The sequence below is a fragment of the Aspergillus costaricaensis genome (genome assembly GCF_003184835.1).
Source record: "Aspergillus costaricaensis CBS 115574 unplaced genomic scaffold BO79scaffold_51, whole genome shotgun sequence".
NCBI classification, from domain to species: domain Eukaryota; kingdom Fungi; phylum Ascomycota; class Eurotiomycetes; order Eurotiales; family Aspergillaceae; genus Aspergillus; species Aspergillus costaricensis.
Window position 1 is genome coordinate 126,637 of NW_020291851.1, and position 15,815 is coordinate 142,451.

Below are 15,815 nucleotides of genomic sequence, written 5' to 3' on the forward strand. Positions count from 1 at the left end.
GAAGCTCGTTCGTCGGCTCGAGTTCGAGAAGGCGATCGAGGTCGGTGACCCGCCCTCCGCTTTCGAGGACCTGGATATCGATGCGATGGTCGTGGATGAGAAGTACGATGGTGTGCGCTTGGAGAAGGAAATGACGCAGGAGTTCATTGATGACATGATTGAGCGGTTCAAGAACGGAAAGAAGATCCATCGTAAATACGCTTTCCAAATAATCAAGGCCGTCAAGGATCTTGTCTATGCGGAGCCGACGATGGTGGAGGTGGGTGTTAAGGAGGGTACTAGGTTGACGGTTTGTGGTGACACGCACGGTCAATTCTTCGATCTTCTTGAGATCTTCCGCCTCAACGGCTACCCTAGCGATACCCATGCTTATCTCTTCAACGGTGACTTTGTGGACCGTGGATCGTGGTCGACGGAGATTGCTCTCCTGCTGTACGCCTACAAGTGGCTGCGCCCCAACGGTATCTTCCTGAACCGTGGCAACCACGAGACGGACGACATGAACAAGGTGTATGGCTTCGAGGGCGAGTGCAAGGCCAAGTACAATGAGACGGTGTTCAAGGTCTTCTCCGAGTCCTTCTCGGCTCTGCCGCTGGCTACGTTGATCGGCAACAAGTACCTTGTGCTCCATGGTGGTCTCTTCTCGGATGACAACACTACGCTGGATGATATCCGCAAGCTGAACCGCCACAACCAGCGCCAGCCTGGACAGCAGGGCTTGATGATGGAAATGCTGTGGACGGACCCGCAGACCGCGCCCGGTCGCGGACCCAGCAAGCGTGGTGTTGGTCTTCAGTTTGGTCCGGATGTCACCAAGCGCTTCTGTGAGAAGAACGGTCTGGAAGCGATCATCCGTTCGCACGAGGTGCGCATGGAGGGCTACGAGGTCGAGCACGACGGACGGTGTATCACCGTCTTCTCTGCGCCGAAGTACTGCGACACCACGGAGAACAAGGGTGCCTTTATTAAGATTGGACCCGAGCTCAAGCTTGAGTACCAGGTGTTTGAGGCTGTTCCTCACCCGGATATTAAGCCGATGGTAAGTGATGTATTATCTTGACGAGAAGTGCGGACTGGCAGACTAATGTTGATATTCCAGGCGTATGCGCAAAACTCTCTCATGTCGTCGATGATGTGAGAGGCTTGACTGCTTTGCAAGCTGGGCGTTCATGGGATGGATTGGGAGCGAGTCAATCTCGCCGATCGGACGGGGACATGATACATATACACCACGATTCAGGATGAGAAGTGCGACGTTCAGATGAGAGGAAGAAGATGCGGAAAGCCTTGGATTACACAGTACGAGGGCCATGTATCTACGGATGATTGACGACGATCTCGTGAACTCTTTGCATAGCGGAATATCTATCTATCTATCTTGCTAGTTATATCTTTTTTTCTTTTCAAGGCTATCTAGGTGTATGTCTCTGCGGCTGAGTTGTCCCGCATGTGCAGGTCTGGCGACGTTGGATTGGCTGTGGGAGGGGAACTGATTGGACGAATTGCTTCGTGTCGTACGTCTTGCCTTCCAGTCGGAGTTCTGCGTCCATTGAATAGATATGATATCTCACTGAATTGCATGGGGGAGAAATGAGGGTTAAAAGTGACTGTCGGTGCAGAGAATCCCGACGGCAGGGACCCCGCGATTCCCAACCGACGTCGTGTTTGTTTCTCGCTCTTCTCCCATCTTGGCTCGCACTCTTTTCTCTCCCTCTCTCTCTTCTGTTCTTCTTCTCTCCTTGAGTTATTCCTATCTATTTAATCACATAATTATTTCCTTCATCATGGAATACGAACCCCAGACTCGTGAGTGATACTGACTGCTCCTCTCTCTGCAGCCACACTAACCCCGCCTTCCCCTCCGCAGCGCAGTATCTCACCTCCGACAAGTCCAGCTTCGCCTCCGTCTCGGCCCATGAACGCTGGCCCGTCATTCTGGTATGCTGGAGACAATCCCATATGACAATATAAGCCTTGACTAATACTCCTCTCGCATAGACTGGTGCGATTGATGATCTGCACCGCAGCGTCGCCGATGTAACCGACGAGGAGAAGCGTCAGGAAGGAAAAGCCATCATCGGAGACCTCGCAGCATTCAAATATGAGCTGCAGCATAACAGGCAGTTGACGTGAGAAGCATCCTCCGCCTATACTCAACAATCAAACAGTCATTGACCATCTACAGCCCCCTCCCCGACGATGGCCAGCCCGACATTGCGGCGTACAACCAGGAGCTGGAGCAGCGGGGAAACCCTTCATGGCACAACGTCGCATGGCTCTACTCAGAATGCTACCTCTGTGCGTGCAATTGGCATACCTCCATACCTATACCTCAGCTAACATCCACCAGACAGACGTCTGAGCACCTTCTTCTCCCTCTCCAAGCACTGGAAGGGCTATGACGTGTTCGCCCGCCAGAAGATGTCCACCTTCAAGTCCTCCCGGCCCGCCGTCCTCGAGCTCGCCGCACGATACAAGGAACTGGCCGAGGAGGCCAGCAAGGGCACAGACGGCAAGACCCCAGAGCAGATCGAGCAATCCGACCGTATCCTCTTCTCCGAGATGTGCGAGATCTGCCTCTGGGGTAACGCCACCGACCTCTCCCTCCTCACCTCCCTCACCTACGAAGACATCCAGAAGCTCCAGGGCTCCGAAGCCCGCAAGGCCTCGGAGAAGAACATCCTCGTCAACGACCTCAACGCCTCCTTCGACGTCCTGCACCAGGCCCGTCGCGACCGCAAGAACCAGGACCGCCGCGTCGACATCGTCCTCGACAACTCCGGCTTCGAGCTCTTCGTCGACCTCATCCTCGCCGGCTACCTCCTCTCCGCCGGCCTCGCAACCACCGTCGTCCTCCACCCCAAGAACATCCCCTGGTTCGTCTCCGACGTCACCCCTCCAGACTTCGCCGCCCTCATCGCCGCCCTCTCCGACCCGCAAGCCTTCTACACTGCCCCCGACGAGTCCGGCAAGACCTTCGACCCCCTCTCAGAGAAGGAAGTCTCCGAAGTCAAATTCCTCTTCGACCACTGGAGCCACCTCCACGCCGAAGGAAAACTAATCATCCGTTCACACTCCTTCTGGACCACCCCCGGAAGTTACTGGCGCATGCCATACGTAGCCCCGGACCTCTTCAACGACCTGAAAGAGAGCGAATTGGTCTTGTTCAAGGGTGACTTGAACTACCGCAAGTTGACCAACGATGTAAGCTCCCTCCCTTATTCATCATTTCCTCTTCACCTTCTAATCCGATTAAATCATATAGGCCGCATGGGCCCCCACAACCCCCTTCACAGAAGCCATCGGCCCATTGGGCCCGCAATCCGGCGTCCGCGTAATGGCCTTCCGCACCTGCAAGGCCGACGTGGTGGTTGGTCTGCCCGAGGGTGTGGATGAACGGCTCCGCCAGCTGCCCAATGGTGGGGGCAAAGAGGCGAGGAAGTGGGCGTGGAGTGGGAAGTGGGCTGTTGTGTCGTTTTGTGATGGGAAGGCTTAGATTCTGTAGATGATATATTTAGATGATAAATGATTGATTTGATAGATTTGAATGGGATGGATGGATTGATAGATGGGGTTCAGTTGGATATGATATTTATACGCCTTGTTGATAGGTGATGTGTTATATGGTTGGGTTTTATTTCTCGTTCATGATAGTGATAACGAGAGATTAGACTAGAATTGAGTAGTTGAATATATGTATATAGAAGATGTAGGTAGAGGCGTGGAGGGAAATAAAAACTAAGATTACGTACGATCAATGATCAACGGACTAGAGCTAGAGCTAGAGCTAAGTAGTGAGTGATTGACATCCACATCAACAGAGGGAAAAGAACAGGTATCAGACCAGAGCAGACCATATCACCATATCACCATACCACCGAACAAACAAAAGACAGATCAGATCAGATCAGATCAGATCAAACGAGACCAGACAATAGGGAGAGGTATTCACTTCCATCACAACACAAAAGGGAAAAGAGCGGTTCGGTTCAAGTATCAAAGCTATCCGTGACAAGAGAATGATCCTTTCATATATCCATCCATCCATCCATCCATTCATCCACCATCCGTTCCATATCACTCCGTGCCGTTGTTCCCATTTGACATATAGGAGATAGAAGATAAAAAGAGAAGAAAAAACATTAAGAAATAGGTTCAAGAACCGATAAGGCTTGGTTCGTATAAGTGCGCATATTCTCTTTTCCCTTTCGGGTTTCCTCTTTTCGTTGCTTGAGACGTGCTTGGGCCTGCAGTTTGCGGTCCATGGGGATGGAGTCTCGGGGTACGACGGCCGCGAGGCTTTGACGGCGCTTGGCGCGGTCGAGGACGTGTGAGTCCGGGAGGGCCGTGACTGCGTCGAGGCTATATTTGGAAGGGGAGCGGCGCGCGCGGGGACGGCCGTGGTGGCTGTCGTCGAGGTTGTTGGCGAGATGGTGGGCGAGGGAGGTCATGGTTGTGTTGGTTGGGGCGTAGAGACTGCGGTAGGTGTTGGTGTTGGTGGTTTTCTGTTTGGGACGCGGGCGGGTGGAGGGTGGAGGGTGGTGGTGGTGATGATTATGGGGGTAGTCGGGTGGAGAGGAGGGAGGGATGGTGGCTGGTTCTTCGTCATCGTGATGCTCGTTTTGGTAGCGGGCTTTGGGAGGTTTGAGGGATTCGCCGAGGTAGGCGAGTTGGTCTTCGTCGGTGATGCCCATGGCTTTCATGGCTCGTTTGAGGTCCAGGTCGCCGGCGGTGGTGGTGTATCGGGATGGGTAGGAGCGGCGTTCTTTGGCACGCGGGCTGGGACTGGGTGGCTCATCCATGTCCGCGGTGTTGTCGTCTTCGGCGTCTTTTTGGGGACTGTTCTGCCCGAAATCGAAGACATGCACACCGGTGTAGTTCTTGCGAGGGCTCTCGGTGTGGCGCGCTCGAACCTGGGTGTGTGGGAGGCTCTCGATCGCGGTGAGTTTGATCTTGAGCTGGTCGATCTGCTCCTGCATGCGACGGCGTTCCTCGTTGAAGGACTCTTTCAGGTCCTCCTCGTGATCGCGATGTTGCTGAGATGCGGTCTTCAACCGGTCGCGGTACTCCTGGATGCGCGTTTCCAGTTTGGCCTCGCGTTGCTTCAGCTTGGCTTCCTTCTCCTTCCGGCGTCCTTCGTATTTGCTCATCTCCTGCTTCACCCGAGCTAGGGTCTGCTTGAGAGACGCGTTTTCCTTCTGTAGCTCGCAGGCTTTCTGTTCAGAGCTGCGCGCGAGGTCTTGCAGTTTGGTGAAGTCGGACTGCTGAAGCTTCATGTCGTCGATCTTGGTCTTCGCTTCGTCCAGAGCCTGCTGGGTTTTACGGAGCTCCTCCGTAGCCTTCTCTGAAGAACTTTCGGATTCAGATTGCTCAGCGATATCATCGACTTCGTTCCCTACAACGCCGTGCCGTTCCAGCAGTTTGCGTAGTGAGTTGACGCGGTGCTTGTATTGCAGAGCCAACGCGGTCTGCTTGGTGAGGTCCTGCACCAGTTTCTCCTTATCGGCATTGGCGCTCTCTCCAACCATGGTCGAAGCTAGATGGGTAACATGGCGCTCCATCTCAGAGACCTTGATCTCCTCCTCCCTCAACTTATCGGCGAGTCGCGACGCTTCTTCATCCTTCTTCTTGGCATATGTTTTGGCGGCGGAGCGGTACTGGATAAGCTTTTTGATTTCCCACGTCGTTTTCGTCCGGTAACTATCGAATTCGGCTTTCCAGTATTTACCGGACTGCGACCGTGGCTCGTTCAGGTTGATGGTATCGTCGTTGTCATCTTCCGTTGGCGATGGTCTGGACCCCTCGGATGAGGGGTTGGGCTCGAGGTCCTGTGACAAAAAGAGCCCCGTGCCCTTTGACTTTTCTCGCGAATCCATCAAGGCTTGCGTCAGTTTACTGCGAGGTTTGAACTTTCCGTCCGAAGAGTTGGCCGACCACTGGCTGGAGAAGTTGTTGGATGAAGAGGTGGGGGTTTTGTTAGGTTTCGTGAACGGGTCTTCCCGCTTGCGCTCGTTATCGACGACCCCGTCGCCGAACGACACGGTTTTGCGACGGTTGGATGCGGTTCCGGGTGTTACGAGGATACTTTTTGTAGGCGATGCCATCGCGTTCACAGCCAGATCCAAGTCGGCTTTGGAAGCCTTGAAAGCATCCCCTGTGTTTCCACTGGATGGTTTCAACGTGATGTGATCATTCAGCAGCTGATTGGTCGATGGATTCTTCGTCTTCACAGCAGCAGAAGTGGTAGCAGCAGCAGTAGTAGTACGGCGGGTGGATTCGTCGTCATCGGCACCTGGGGTACCAAACAAGGCGCTCTTGAAAGCGCGGATCGCAAACACGGGAGCGGGCGTCTCGGGTGGCTCTCCGGCCCTTGAGTTGTCTATTGGGATAAACAAGTTAGAAAAACAGGTCAGCGCGCGATGAGCGCGGGTGGGAAATGGGGTCAGATGAATTGGAAGGCCATTATTGGGCCGTATATGGAGGGCAGTGGAGGGAAGGGCGCGCGCACGCAGCAGCAGCAGCAGCAGCAACAGCAGCAGGGCGGGCAGCAAGCCATACTACTCGTAGCGACCAGCAGAAAGTACAGAGGGAAACACACGCACCTGCGACCTGGTCTTCCTGCCCAGTGATCCACCCTAGCATCGCGTCTGCAGGGGACAAGAGAAACCGGCGATTCACCAGCAATCAAATTATGGGACTGAACGAGACACGCATGGCACCAACAAGACCATTGGGGGGCCAGAGGATTGACGTGGAACGCTGTGCTTTGTTTACGGCGATGATGCGCCAAGTCACGAGCTGCCCGCCCCAAAGGCGGTGGGCGGAAAAACGACGGGGCGGCGCTTCCATTGGGCGTTCATATACTCGCTGTCGGGTTACCGCTCTTTTCCTCTCTTCCCGTCTTTTGAACTGCTACACTAACCATTTCCTCCCCCTTCCCCTCTCCCTTCCCTTGTCAAATTACCTTTTTCTCTCTCCACACATATACTTCTACACCCTTTCTTCTTCTTTTTTTTCTTTCCCCAATTCCCAGATATGTTCTCTACTGAGCTATAGAGGGCTGCAGCTTCGGCTGCATCTTTGTCACTAATTTCCGTGGCAAAGGCCAATCTCGATCACGGTGCATCCACTATCTTCACCGCCCGACCAGCGCCCCGCTATGCCTCACAAACAGAAGAAGAATTTCAGCAATGCCCCCAAGCACGGCTCTCCCCGAGCGGAGAAAAAGCAGCAGCAGCCGCAGCAGCAGCTACTCCGTCCAGACTCGCCGTCTTTCTCGCCGCCGGTAGTTGCCCCCACCAATTATCAGGAGATCCACCAGAATGAAGTCGAAGCATTGCGCTCCATCTACGGTGATGACTTTGAAGAGGTCCAGCACAGGCGCTCTGCCTGGCAGGTATGTGATTGTCGCATTGATGTTGCTCGATGCATGGCTGACCAAGAAGCTCTATAGCAATCGTCCGAGGTCGCGTTCAAGCTTCATCTGCGAGCCTCGTCGAACCCTGACGTCCACCTGGTATTGCTCGTCGAGCTGCCCACCACCTATCCCAAGACCTACCCCAACCTATCACTGGAAAACTTAGACGATCTCCGAAAAGGCGCTCGATCGAGAATTCAAGACATTATACAGAATAAGCCGAAGACCCTTCTCGGCTCTGAAATGATATACGAACTGGCGGTGTCCATTCAAGACGTCTTGGAAGATGTGGCTGAGGCTCAAGCTCAAGACAAGGATCTTCCGAGCTTAGAGGAGGAGCGAATGGAACAGGAAGCCGCCGCAAACCAGCGAGCCGAGCTAGAGCGACAAGAGGAGCTCCGGAAACAGGAGGCAGCCACAGCAGAAGAAGAGCGTGCCCTCCAGCAGCTCTTGGAGGACAAGGTCCGAGAGCGGGCCAAGGCACGATTGTCCCGACGTAAAAGTCGCACTCCTGGGTTGGATGCGAATGGGGACACTGATGCTGTGGAGAACATCCCCGGGGCGATTACCTTCGACCCTCCGTTAGCTATGACGGATACGGACCAGGCCACCCTGGTCTTCCGCGCGGTGTACGGCAAATCGCTTCTCCAGATCGGACCAGGAAAGGAGACATATACCGTGAGACCGGTCGTCTCCGACAACCGGTCCCATGCGCCTTTGCTGGTTCTGAGGGAAATCTCTCTGGAGGAGAAGGGAGTCGAGCCCCTTCTGTTCCGAGAGAAGATGCGCTCGAGCGAGGACAGGCTGGAAGGCCTGAAGAAATTACGGCATCCCAACCTGGTGGATTTTGTTGGGTTCAAAATAACCCGACCTATGAGCATGCAGGACAGTCAGGATAGCATCTGGACTGTCTATGCTCTCCAGGAGTATTCGAACAAGGGAACATTGGCCGAGTTCTTGGATATTGTCGGGACCGTTCCTGTGGAAGTACTCCGCAGCTGGACAATCCAGCTGCTGGAAGCCTTGGAGTTCTACCATCGTAGTGGTTTTGTTCATGGCAATATTCATTGTGGTCGCATCCTATTGTTCAGAACTCGTACCGGTGGGACCATCGTGAAACTGCGGGCTGGCATTGAAGAGGCACTTCCTGATTCACCGGCTAGCAAACGGTTGCTCACAACGTCAAAATCACCGTTCTGGATGCCCCCTGAATTAACACACGGGACCGCACCGTTGACCATGAAGACGGACGTCTGGGACCTGGGTATCGTCTTCCTTCAGATGGGATTCGGAACGGATGTGCTTCAGCGTTATACTTCAGCAAATGCGCTGATGGGCACGCTCGGGCTATCGACTGCTTTGCAGGATCTACTGCATGAATTCTTCAGGCCCGATCCGAAGAAGCGGCCGACTGCTTTCCAACTACAGCCTTCGGAATTCTTCCGTGTGGACACTCCCTTGATTGCTCGTACCAGTGCCTCGAACTCAATCTCTCTACCGAGGCGTCCACGTCTTGATTCCCTTAATGGCTTGCCTGCCTTCTCGCGGTACAACCAGGATTTCGATGAAGCTGGGCGGTTAGGAAAAGGAGGTTTTGGGCAGGTGGTGAAGGCAAGGAATAAGCTCGATGGTCGCTTTTACGCGGTCAAGAAGATTACTCAGAAGTCTACCGCGGCCCTGAAAGACACACTATCGGAGATTATGCTCCTGTCCCGGCTTAATCATCCTTACGTAGTACGTTATTATACTGCGTGGATCGAGGAGGATTATGATTACGTAGACGAGGAAGCCATCTCTTCCACGGAGAGTGACGTCTTTGCTAGTCGGGACACGCATGCCTATGATTATAGTACCGGCGGGCTTGACTTTATAAGCTCGAGCGGCTATCCTAAGATTGAGTTTGGCTCCGACAGTGACGAGGATAACGATGGAACTCTGTCCAATGGAGATAAAGGCGACACGCCCTCGACGTTTGAGACGGAGAGTGCCACAGGCAAGGAGCTTAGTCGGGTGCGGTCAGGCTCCCAGGGCAGGCCCGTACTTACCACGCTCTTCATCCAGATGGAGTATTGCGAAAAACATGTGAGTATCGTGTTGTTGTGCCTAACAATATGCAACTGATGCTGACATACATAGACCCTTCGCGATCTGATAAGAAATGGTCTGTACGATGATGTTGACCGGTCCTGGCGCTTGTTCCGGCAGATCCTGGACGGACTGAGCCATATCCACGGCCATGGAATTATTCATCGGGATCTCAAGCCAGACAATATCTTCATCGACGTGGCGAATAATCCCCGTATTGGAGATTTTGGTCTCGCTACCAGTGGCCAGTTCACGACAGCCGTGCGCTCTTCTACCACTGCCGATTTTGAAGGCAACTTTACTCGCAGTCTGGGCACGACCTACTATGTTGCCCCCGAGATGAAGTCGGGCATCACCGGCAACTACAATGAAAAAGTTGATGTAAGTGCAACCCGACTAAACAAGCGAGAGAAGGTCTAACGTGGGCACAGATGTATTCTCTCGGTGTGATCTTCTTTGAGATGTGTCATGCCTTATCCACAGGCATGGAGCGCGATCAAACATTGCGAGCTATACGCGAACCGAACCATACCCTGCCGTCTACATTCCAGTACACGGATAAGGTAGTCCAGGGCAGGATCATTAATTCGTTGTTGAGCCATAACCCGAGCGAGAGGCCTACAGCCTCGGATCTTCTCCATAGCGGAAAGATTCCTCTGCAGGTCGAAGAAGAAACCTTCAGGCGCGCGATCATGCACCTACTATCTGATCCAAACTCTCCCGACTATAAGAAGATTTTATCCGGCATCTTCTCTCAATCACCCAAGAAGTTTGAAGACATCGCCTGGGATATGGACTCTCGCGGTACACCGGGCGCCACCGAGTTGCTGATTCAAGGTCTTGTCAAAGAGAAGCTGACGTCGATCTTCCGCCGCCATGGGGCTGTTGAAACCCAGAGGCAGATGCTGTTCCCCAGATCTCAGCACTACAATAACGGCGCTGTGAGACTGCTTGACTCCTCCGGCAACTTACTTCAACTGCCATTTGATCTCACCCTGCCCAATGCGCGTGCTATTCCACGACAAGATACTTCACTGGAGAAAACATTCGCTTTTGGTACCGTCTACAGGGAATTGCCTCATGGAGGCGAGCCCAGGACTCATAAGGAGGTAGACTTTGATATTGTGTCACACAACACTTTGGATCTGGCTTTGAAAGAAGCCGAGGTAATCAAGGTGCTGGATGAGATTATCGAAGAATTTCCTCCTCTGAGATCTTCTCCTATGTGCTTTGTTATCAATCATTCGGACCTGCTTCAGATCATTATGGAGTTCTGCCGAATCACGCCATCTCAGATCCCTCGTGTCAAGGAGGTCATCAGCAAGCTGAACGTAGGAAAATGGACGATGCAGAAGATTCGAAGTGAGCTTCGCTCCCCGGCTATCGGAGTTGCCTCGACCTCGCTGGATGACCTGGCACGGTTCGACTTCAGAGACTCTCCAAAGCAGGTTCAGAAACGACTGCGGGCTATAATGCAGGGTACGATATTTGCTGAGCGATTGGCACCGATTTTTGCTCGCATCAATCTGCTCGTGGCTTATCTGCAGAACTTTGATGTCAAGCGGAAGGTTTACATGAACCCTCTCGGGAGTCTTAACGACAAGTTCTTCCGAGGCAGTATTCTTTTCCAGTGTGTCTTTGACAGTAAGCGGCGTGATGTATTCGCGGCTGGCGGACGGTATGATTCGCTGGTTCAAGAGTTCCGGCCCAAGGTCTTGGCCAGTCGTTCTCAAACTCATGCTGTGGGATTCAACTTGAGCTGGGATCGCCTCAGCTCGGCTATGTCGGAGTACCTTGGAACACCTACTAAAACCCCAGCGAAGAGCTTTGATATGGAGACTGGGGCTTTCTGGAAGACACGTAGAGTAAGTCTGATATCCACCACCTAGTTACGGAGAGATACTAACCGCTGGCAGTGCGATGTTCTTGTAGCGAGTTTCGATCCCACAGTGTTGCGTACCATGGGCATCAAAATTGTCCAGGACCTATGGCTCAATGACGTCAGTGCAGAGCTGGCTGTGGATGCTTCCTCGCTGGAAGAACTCCTGAACAAGTACAGGGAAGACAGCCATGGCTGGATTGTGATTGCAAAGCAAGACAGTCAGGAGAGGGGTTTCAAGGTCAAGAGTCTCTCTCCAAGAGAAGAGTTCGATATCCGAGGCTCTGAACTCATTCCTTGGCTGCGGAACGAGATACGTGCGCGCTACCAGCGAGAGGGTGCAGCAGACCCCTTACGGCAGTCTCGTCTGCCCAGCCAAGCAGACCCAGGACCTTCCTTCAATGAGCGATTCAGCGACGTCCGCATTCTTGTACCCCAGCATCGAAGCAAGAAGTCCAACCGCAGGAATATTGTTGAGACAGGTATGATCGATCTATCTTAATATTACTACAACCCCGCTAACTCCGTTCAGCATTATTCCGATCCCGCGAGGTGGTCGAGGATGCCCTGAACGGGCCAGTTGCCGCCATAGATACTCGCGATGAGCTGCTAGAAGCCATCAGGAACACCCGCCTCTCCGACCCTGAAAGCTGGCGCACAGTCATCCAGAACGCGCCCTTGACAGAACGAAAGTACCTCACGCAGGTCCATGAATTGCTACTAGACCTTGCGACCGAAAGTCGTGTAGATGGGATGGAGAGTTTCAGCAATGCTTTCATATACAACTACCGCACAGGGTCATGCATATACTACGACCTTGGAAGCGCAGCCGACAGATGAAATGATGTGTGATGTTACGTGTTATGTGTCTCTTATTGTATCTGCTGTTGATTGAATCTCCTCTTCGAATATACCCACAATTATGCCATGCAAACAAGCGTTGAAATTAGCCATTCCATAGAATCCAAACGATGAAATGAAGACCAGTCAAGTCAAACACATTTTCAGGTATCTCTGCTATAGTACACGTAAGAATGCATGCAATTAATATCAACCAAATTACTCGCTATCATCGTCACTCCCGTACGCCACCAGAGGTCCAGCAGCTTTAGGCGCTTGCTGTGTCGTAACACTACCCCCAGCCAGGCCCTTCAGCGCCGCAACAGCAGAGCTGGAGAAGATCCCACCGGCCTGTTCCTCCTGCGGAGCAGCAGCACCACCAGCAGCAGTCTCCGACGCACCCTCAATCATCAGCGGCTGCTCCGGAGCCTCCAACTGTGCAATCGCATTCGCATCCTCCAGCTCCTTCGCGCGCGAGAACCACACCTCATCCGGCGGCTCATACCCCTGCAACCCGTAACTCCCCTCAATCTTCTTCCTCTTCTTGGCCTCCGGATCCCTACCCTCCAACTCAGCCACAAACTCCGCCGGCAAGGCCCTCCTAACCGCCTCAGCAGCCTGCTCCTCCAATCGTCTCGCCTCCCTCTTCTGCGCCAACGGGTTCGGATCGACCGTAGCCCACCTCACATTCAAAATCTCATTATGATCCAAACTCTGATGCGCCATGGCCTCCTTCGCAAACTGCGCATTCGCCTCATTCGTATACGTCACGAACGCAACACCCCGAGACGTGAGCACCCGAATCCGATCAATCTGTCCCCATTCCTGGAAATTCCTCGCCACCACCTCCTCAATCGAATCCGTCACATGGATCCGTCCCACATACAACGTGCGATTCTGTCTCATGAACGACCCTACACCGCCCATATCATCCCGGTAATCACTGAACTTGTCTCGTCCAAAGCAATCCACGTTCGGATTGAATATATCGTGCAGTGTTGGTAAACGGTGCAGGTACTCGCACTCTGCGCCGCGCGGACATATCCCCCGCGCGAAGAATAGGCAGAAGTATGACCCCGGGACTTTATCGGCCCGTGTGTAGCCGCTGTCGCGCGCGATGTTGCATCGTGATGGTGCGGCTGTCTTGCTTAGGTAGGAGTTCTCGCGGTCGCCGCCGCTCCATTTGTTGTACCAGATGTTGAAGATCGTGCCGACTTGCGGTGGGGGCTCCGATTTGATTGTTGCTGGGTCGACTTGGGGGCGTGCTGGGCGGCGCTTGCGTCGGATTATCTTTTTGGTCTTCTTTGTAGGTTCGATGGTGCCGTCGGCGGTGGTTGTTAGGGCGGTGCTTTCTTCTGTCGTTTCGGTTTCTTGTTGTTGTTGTTGTTGTTGTTGGGGTTGTTGTTGGTCTTCGACGACCTCCTCCGTAGGAGGGGTTACTGTTTCAGTTGGGGGTGTTGCTTCAGCCATGGCTGCTGTGATGGTGGAGGGATTGGGGATGATGTGAGGTGAAGTTGATGGAAGAGATGAGATGTTGATGTTTGAAGTCGGCAAGTTCGAAGATTCCGCCGGAGGTGGCAATTACGTAAGCGGGGTGGGTGCTTGGCGCGGCGGACGATTTTGAGGACGATTTCCCCAGACCAGAGCTGCTCGTGTTCTTGCGCTGCGATCACGTCGATTTTCGGGGAGATATCTCGCTCGTTTGATAGGTACTTAAGAGATTTTGCAGTAAGCGAAATCTAGCTTCGGTTGTCTGGTTGTGTCGTTTGTTGTATCTGGAAAATCGAGTCCGCGGGGCTCTTAAACCGGCAAGATGGTGAACATTACGGAAAAGATCAAGGAGTATGTCCCCCATCTTGCAGGTCTATTGGTGCTGTTTAGTGGATATGGATTGCTTACGCTGTTTCTCGCTCTATAGGATTGAAGATGAGATGCGCAGGACGCAGAGTAAGTGTTCAGCTCGCATATAAGGTCTTGATAGCCCCGCCATGCTAACTTACGTGCAGAGAACAAGGCCACAGGTGCGATTTGATGTCCCGGTTGATATCAGATTATGTGTAAACTAATGTACTCTTGACTATAGAGTACCATCTTGGTCTACTGAAGGGGTAAGAAGAGCTCATGCCCCTCACCTTCATATTTACCCCGCCATGTGAAAGTCTAACACTAACCGCTACTCAGAAAGCTTGCCCGTCTACGAGCACAGCTCCTGGAGCCCACGGGCGGCTCCGGTGGTGGTGGTGCCGGTTTCGATGTGAGCAAGAGTGGTGATGCGCGTGTAGCTCTCGTCGGTTTCCCCTCCGTCGGTAAATCTACCTTCCTGAGCAAGATCACCAAGACCAAGAGTGAGACGGCCGCGTATGCGTTCACTACGCTCACTGCTATCCCTGGTGTGCTTGAGTATGGAGGTGCGGAGATTCAGATTCTTGATCTGCCGGGTATCATTGAGGGTGCGTCTGAGGGTAAGGGACGTGGAAGACAGGTCATTTCGGCTGCTAAGGTTGGTTTACCACTTTTTCTGGAGGCTTTATTTCGTTCGGGGCTAATCTGGGTTAGACGAGTGATCTCGTTCTGATGGTGTTGGATGCTACGAAACGTGCGGAGCAACGAGCACTGCTGGAGGCGGAATTGGATGCTGTAGGCATCAGGTTGAACAAGGAGCCTCCGTGAGTATTTCAGGCTTTGTCCAAATAGGCTTTGGACTAATCGGCGTAGGAACATCTACCTTAAGCAGAAAAAGGCCGGTGGCATGAAGATCACCTTCCAGACGCCGCCTAAGTACCTTGATGAGAAGATGATTTACAATGTTCTCCGCGATTACAAGATGCTCAACTGCGAAGTGTTGGTTCGTGATGAATATGGTATGTATTATGCTTCAATGTCCGAATGAGCCTCGTCGCTGACATCAATCTAGCCACGATTGACGACTTCATTGATGTGATTATGAAGGATCACCGTAAATACATCAGATGGTAAACCTTTATCCGTCTATCAGCATTTCACTCTTCTAATCTGAGTACAGCCTCTACGTCTACAATAAGATCGACGGAGTCAGTCTGGACTTCCTTGACCAACTAGCCCGCGAACCACACACAGCCGTCATGAGTTGTGAACTGGACTTGGGTGTGGAAGATGTCGTGGATCGCATCTGGAAGGAACTCCGTCTTATCCGGGTCTACACGAAACGGTTCGTTCTAGCCACGATCAAGCGCCTATTACTATGAATGGGACATTGCTAACGATGCTACAGGAAAGGTGAGGTGCCCGACTTCTCCGAGGCATTGATCTGCCGCAGCAACTCAACTATCGAGGATGTGTGCGACAACATTCACCGCACGTTGAAGGAAACGTTCAAGTATGCGATGGTATGGGGAGCGAGTGCACGCCATATCCCACAGCGGGTGGGCTTGGGACATGTGGTATCGGACGAGGATGTGGTGTCGATTGTTGCTAAATGAAGCGGAAAATAGTTCATGCATTCTACACTTTAGTTCAAGCAACGGTGACTGTTCTAAATATGCTCGGACGGAGTAGATACTAGACTTGGTGTATTCTCTGCAGATCTCGTTTTAAGTCGTATGAACCCACCGGAAA

The 15,815-nt window shown here is 52.9% G+C and overlaps 5 protein-coding genes across 5 annotated transcripts; 3 read left to right on the forward strand and 2 right to left on the reverse strand.

Annotated features, from left to right (window-relative positions):
* The first annotated feature begins 1,730 nt into the window (after positions 1–1,730).
* On the forward strand, positions 1,731–3,719 carry BO79DRAFT_248663 (damage-control phosphatase ARMT1 family protein). Its single transcript, XM_025685728.1, has 6 exons — positions 1,731–1,806; positions 1,868–1,938; positions 1,999–2,129; positions 2,186–2,298; positions 2,351–3,204; positions 3,266–3,719. Exons 1-6 carry the CDS (start codon positions 1,785–1,787, stop codon positions 3,494–3,496), a joined length of 1,422 nt encoding a protein of 473 aa, XP_025534521.1. The 5' UTR covers positions 1,731–1,784; the 3' UTR covers positions 3,497–3,719.
* Positions 3,720–6,642, reverse strand: BO79DRAFT_248664 (uncharacterized protein; the record flags this gene model as incomplete). Its single annotated transcript, XM_025685729.1, has 2 exons — positions 3,720–6,379; positions 6,603–6,642. 2 exons carry the CDS (start codon positions 6,640–6,642, stop codon positions 4,143–4,145), a joined length of 2,277 nt encoding a protein of 758 aa, XP_025534522.1. The 3' UTR covers positions 3,720–4,142.
* A 303-nt stretch (positions 6,643–6,945) lies between these two features.
* Positions 6,946–12,355, forward strand: cpcC (putative protein kinase (Gcn2)). The gene is made up of 6 exons (XM_025680228.1): positions 6,946–7,396; positions 7,454–9,499; positions 9,554–9,883; positions 9,934–11,367; positions 11,419–11,863; positions 11,914–12,355. Exons 1-6 carry the CDS (start codon positions 7,160–7,162, stop codon positions 12,219–12,221), a joined length of 4,800 nt encoding a protein of 1,599 aa, XP_025534523.1. The 5' UTR covers positions 6,946–7,159; the 3' UTR covers positions 12,222–12,355.
* cwc2 (active spliceosome conformation promoter CWC2) lies at positions 12,298–13,735 on the reverse strand. Its single transcript, XM_025683077.1, has one exon. It carries the CDS (start codon positions 13,689–13,691, stop codon positions 12,441–12,443), a length of 1,251 nt encoding a protein of 416 aa, XP_025534524.1. The 5' UTR covers positions 13,692–13,735; the 3' UTR covers positions 12,298–12,440.
* A 139-nt stretch (positions 13,736–13,874) lies between these two features.
* On the forward strand, positions 13,875–15,684 carry BO79DRAFT_182548 (putative GTP binding protein (Gtp1)). The gene is made up of 10 exons (XM_025680229.1): positions 13,875–14,063; positions 14,140–14,168; positions 14,228–14,242; positions 14,305–14,329; positions 14,403–14,721; positions 14,778–14,887; positions 14,937–15,082; positions 15,136–15,193; positions 15,244–15,408; positions 15,472–15,684. The coding sequence occupies exons 1-10, from the start codon at positions 14,035–14,037 to the stop codon at positions 15,677–15,679; spliced, it is 1,104 nt and encodes a 367-aa protein (XP_025534525.1). The 5' UTR covers positions 13,875–14,034; the 3' UTR covers positions 15,680–15,684.
* Positions 15,685–15,815: the final 131 nt, after the last annotated feature.

What these genes read in the sequence shown, in the direction of transcription:
- BO79DRAFT_248663 (XM_025685728.1), top strand. Translation starts at nt 1,785, where the DNA reads ATGGAATACGAACCCCAGACTC. An exon ending in GGAATACGAACCCCAGACTC is followed by an intron (nt 1,807 to 1,867) that starts GTGAGTGATACT and finishes TCCCCTCCGCAG; the next exon opens with CGCAGTATCTCACCTCCGAC. An exon ending in CTACTCAGAATGCTACCTCT is followed by an intron (nt 2,299 to 2,350) that starts GTGCGTGCAATT and finishes AACATCCACCAG; the next exon opens with ACAGACGTCTGAGCACCTTC.
- cpcC (XM_025680228.1), top strand. Translation starts at nt 7,160, where the DNA reads ATGCCTCACAAACAGAAGAAGAATTTCAGCAATGCCCCCAAGCACGGC. An exon ending in ACAGGCGCTCTGCCTGGCAG is followed by an intron (nt 7,397 to 7,453) that starts GTATGTGATTGT and finishes GAAGCTCTATAG; the next exon opens with CAATCGTCCGAGGTCGCGTT. An exon ending in CAGGAATATTGTTGAGACAG is followed by an intron (nt 11,864 to 11,913) that starts GTATGATCGATC and finishes AACTCCGTTCAG; the next exon opens with CATTATTCCGATCCCGCGAG.
- cwc2 (XM_025683077.1), bottom strand. Translation starts at nt 13,691, where the DNA reads ATGGCTGAAGCAACACCCCCAACTGAAACAGTAACCCCTCCTACGGAG.
- BO79DRAFT_182548 (XM_025680229.1), top strand. Translation starts at nt 14,035, where the DNA reads ATGGTGAACATTACGGAAAAGATCAAGGA. An exon ending in GTTGGTTCGTGATGAATATG is followed by an intron (nt 15,083 to 15,135) that starts GTATGTATTATG and finishes ACATCAATCTAG; the next exon opens with CCACGATTGACGACTTCATT. An exon ending in ATCCGGGTCTACACGAAACG is followed by an intron (nt 15,409 to 15,471) that starts GTTCGTTCTAGC and finishes ACGATGCTACAG; the next exon opens with GAAAGGTGAGGTGCCCGACT.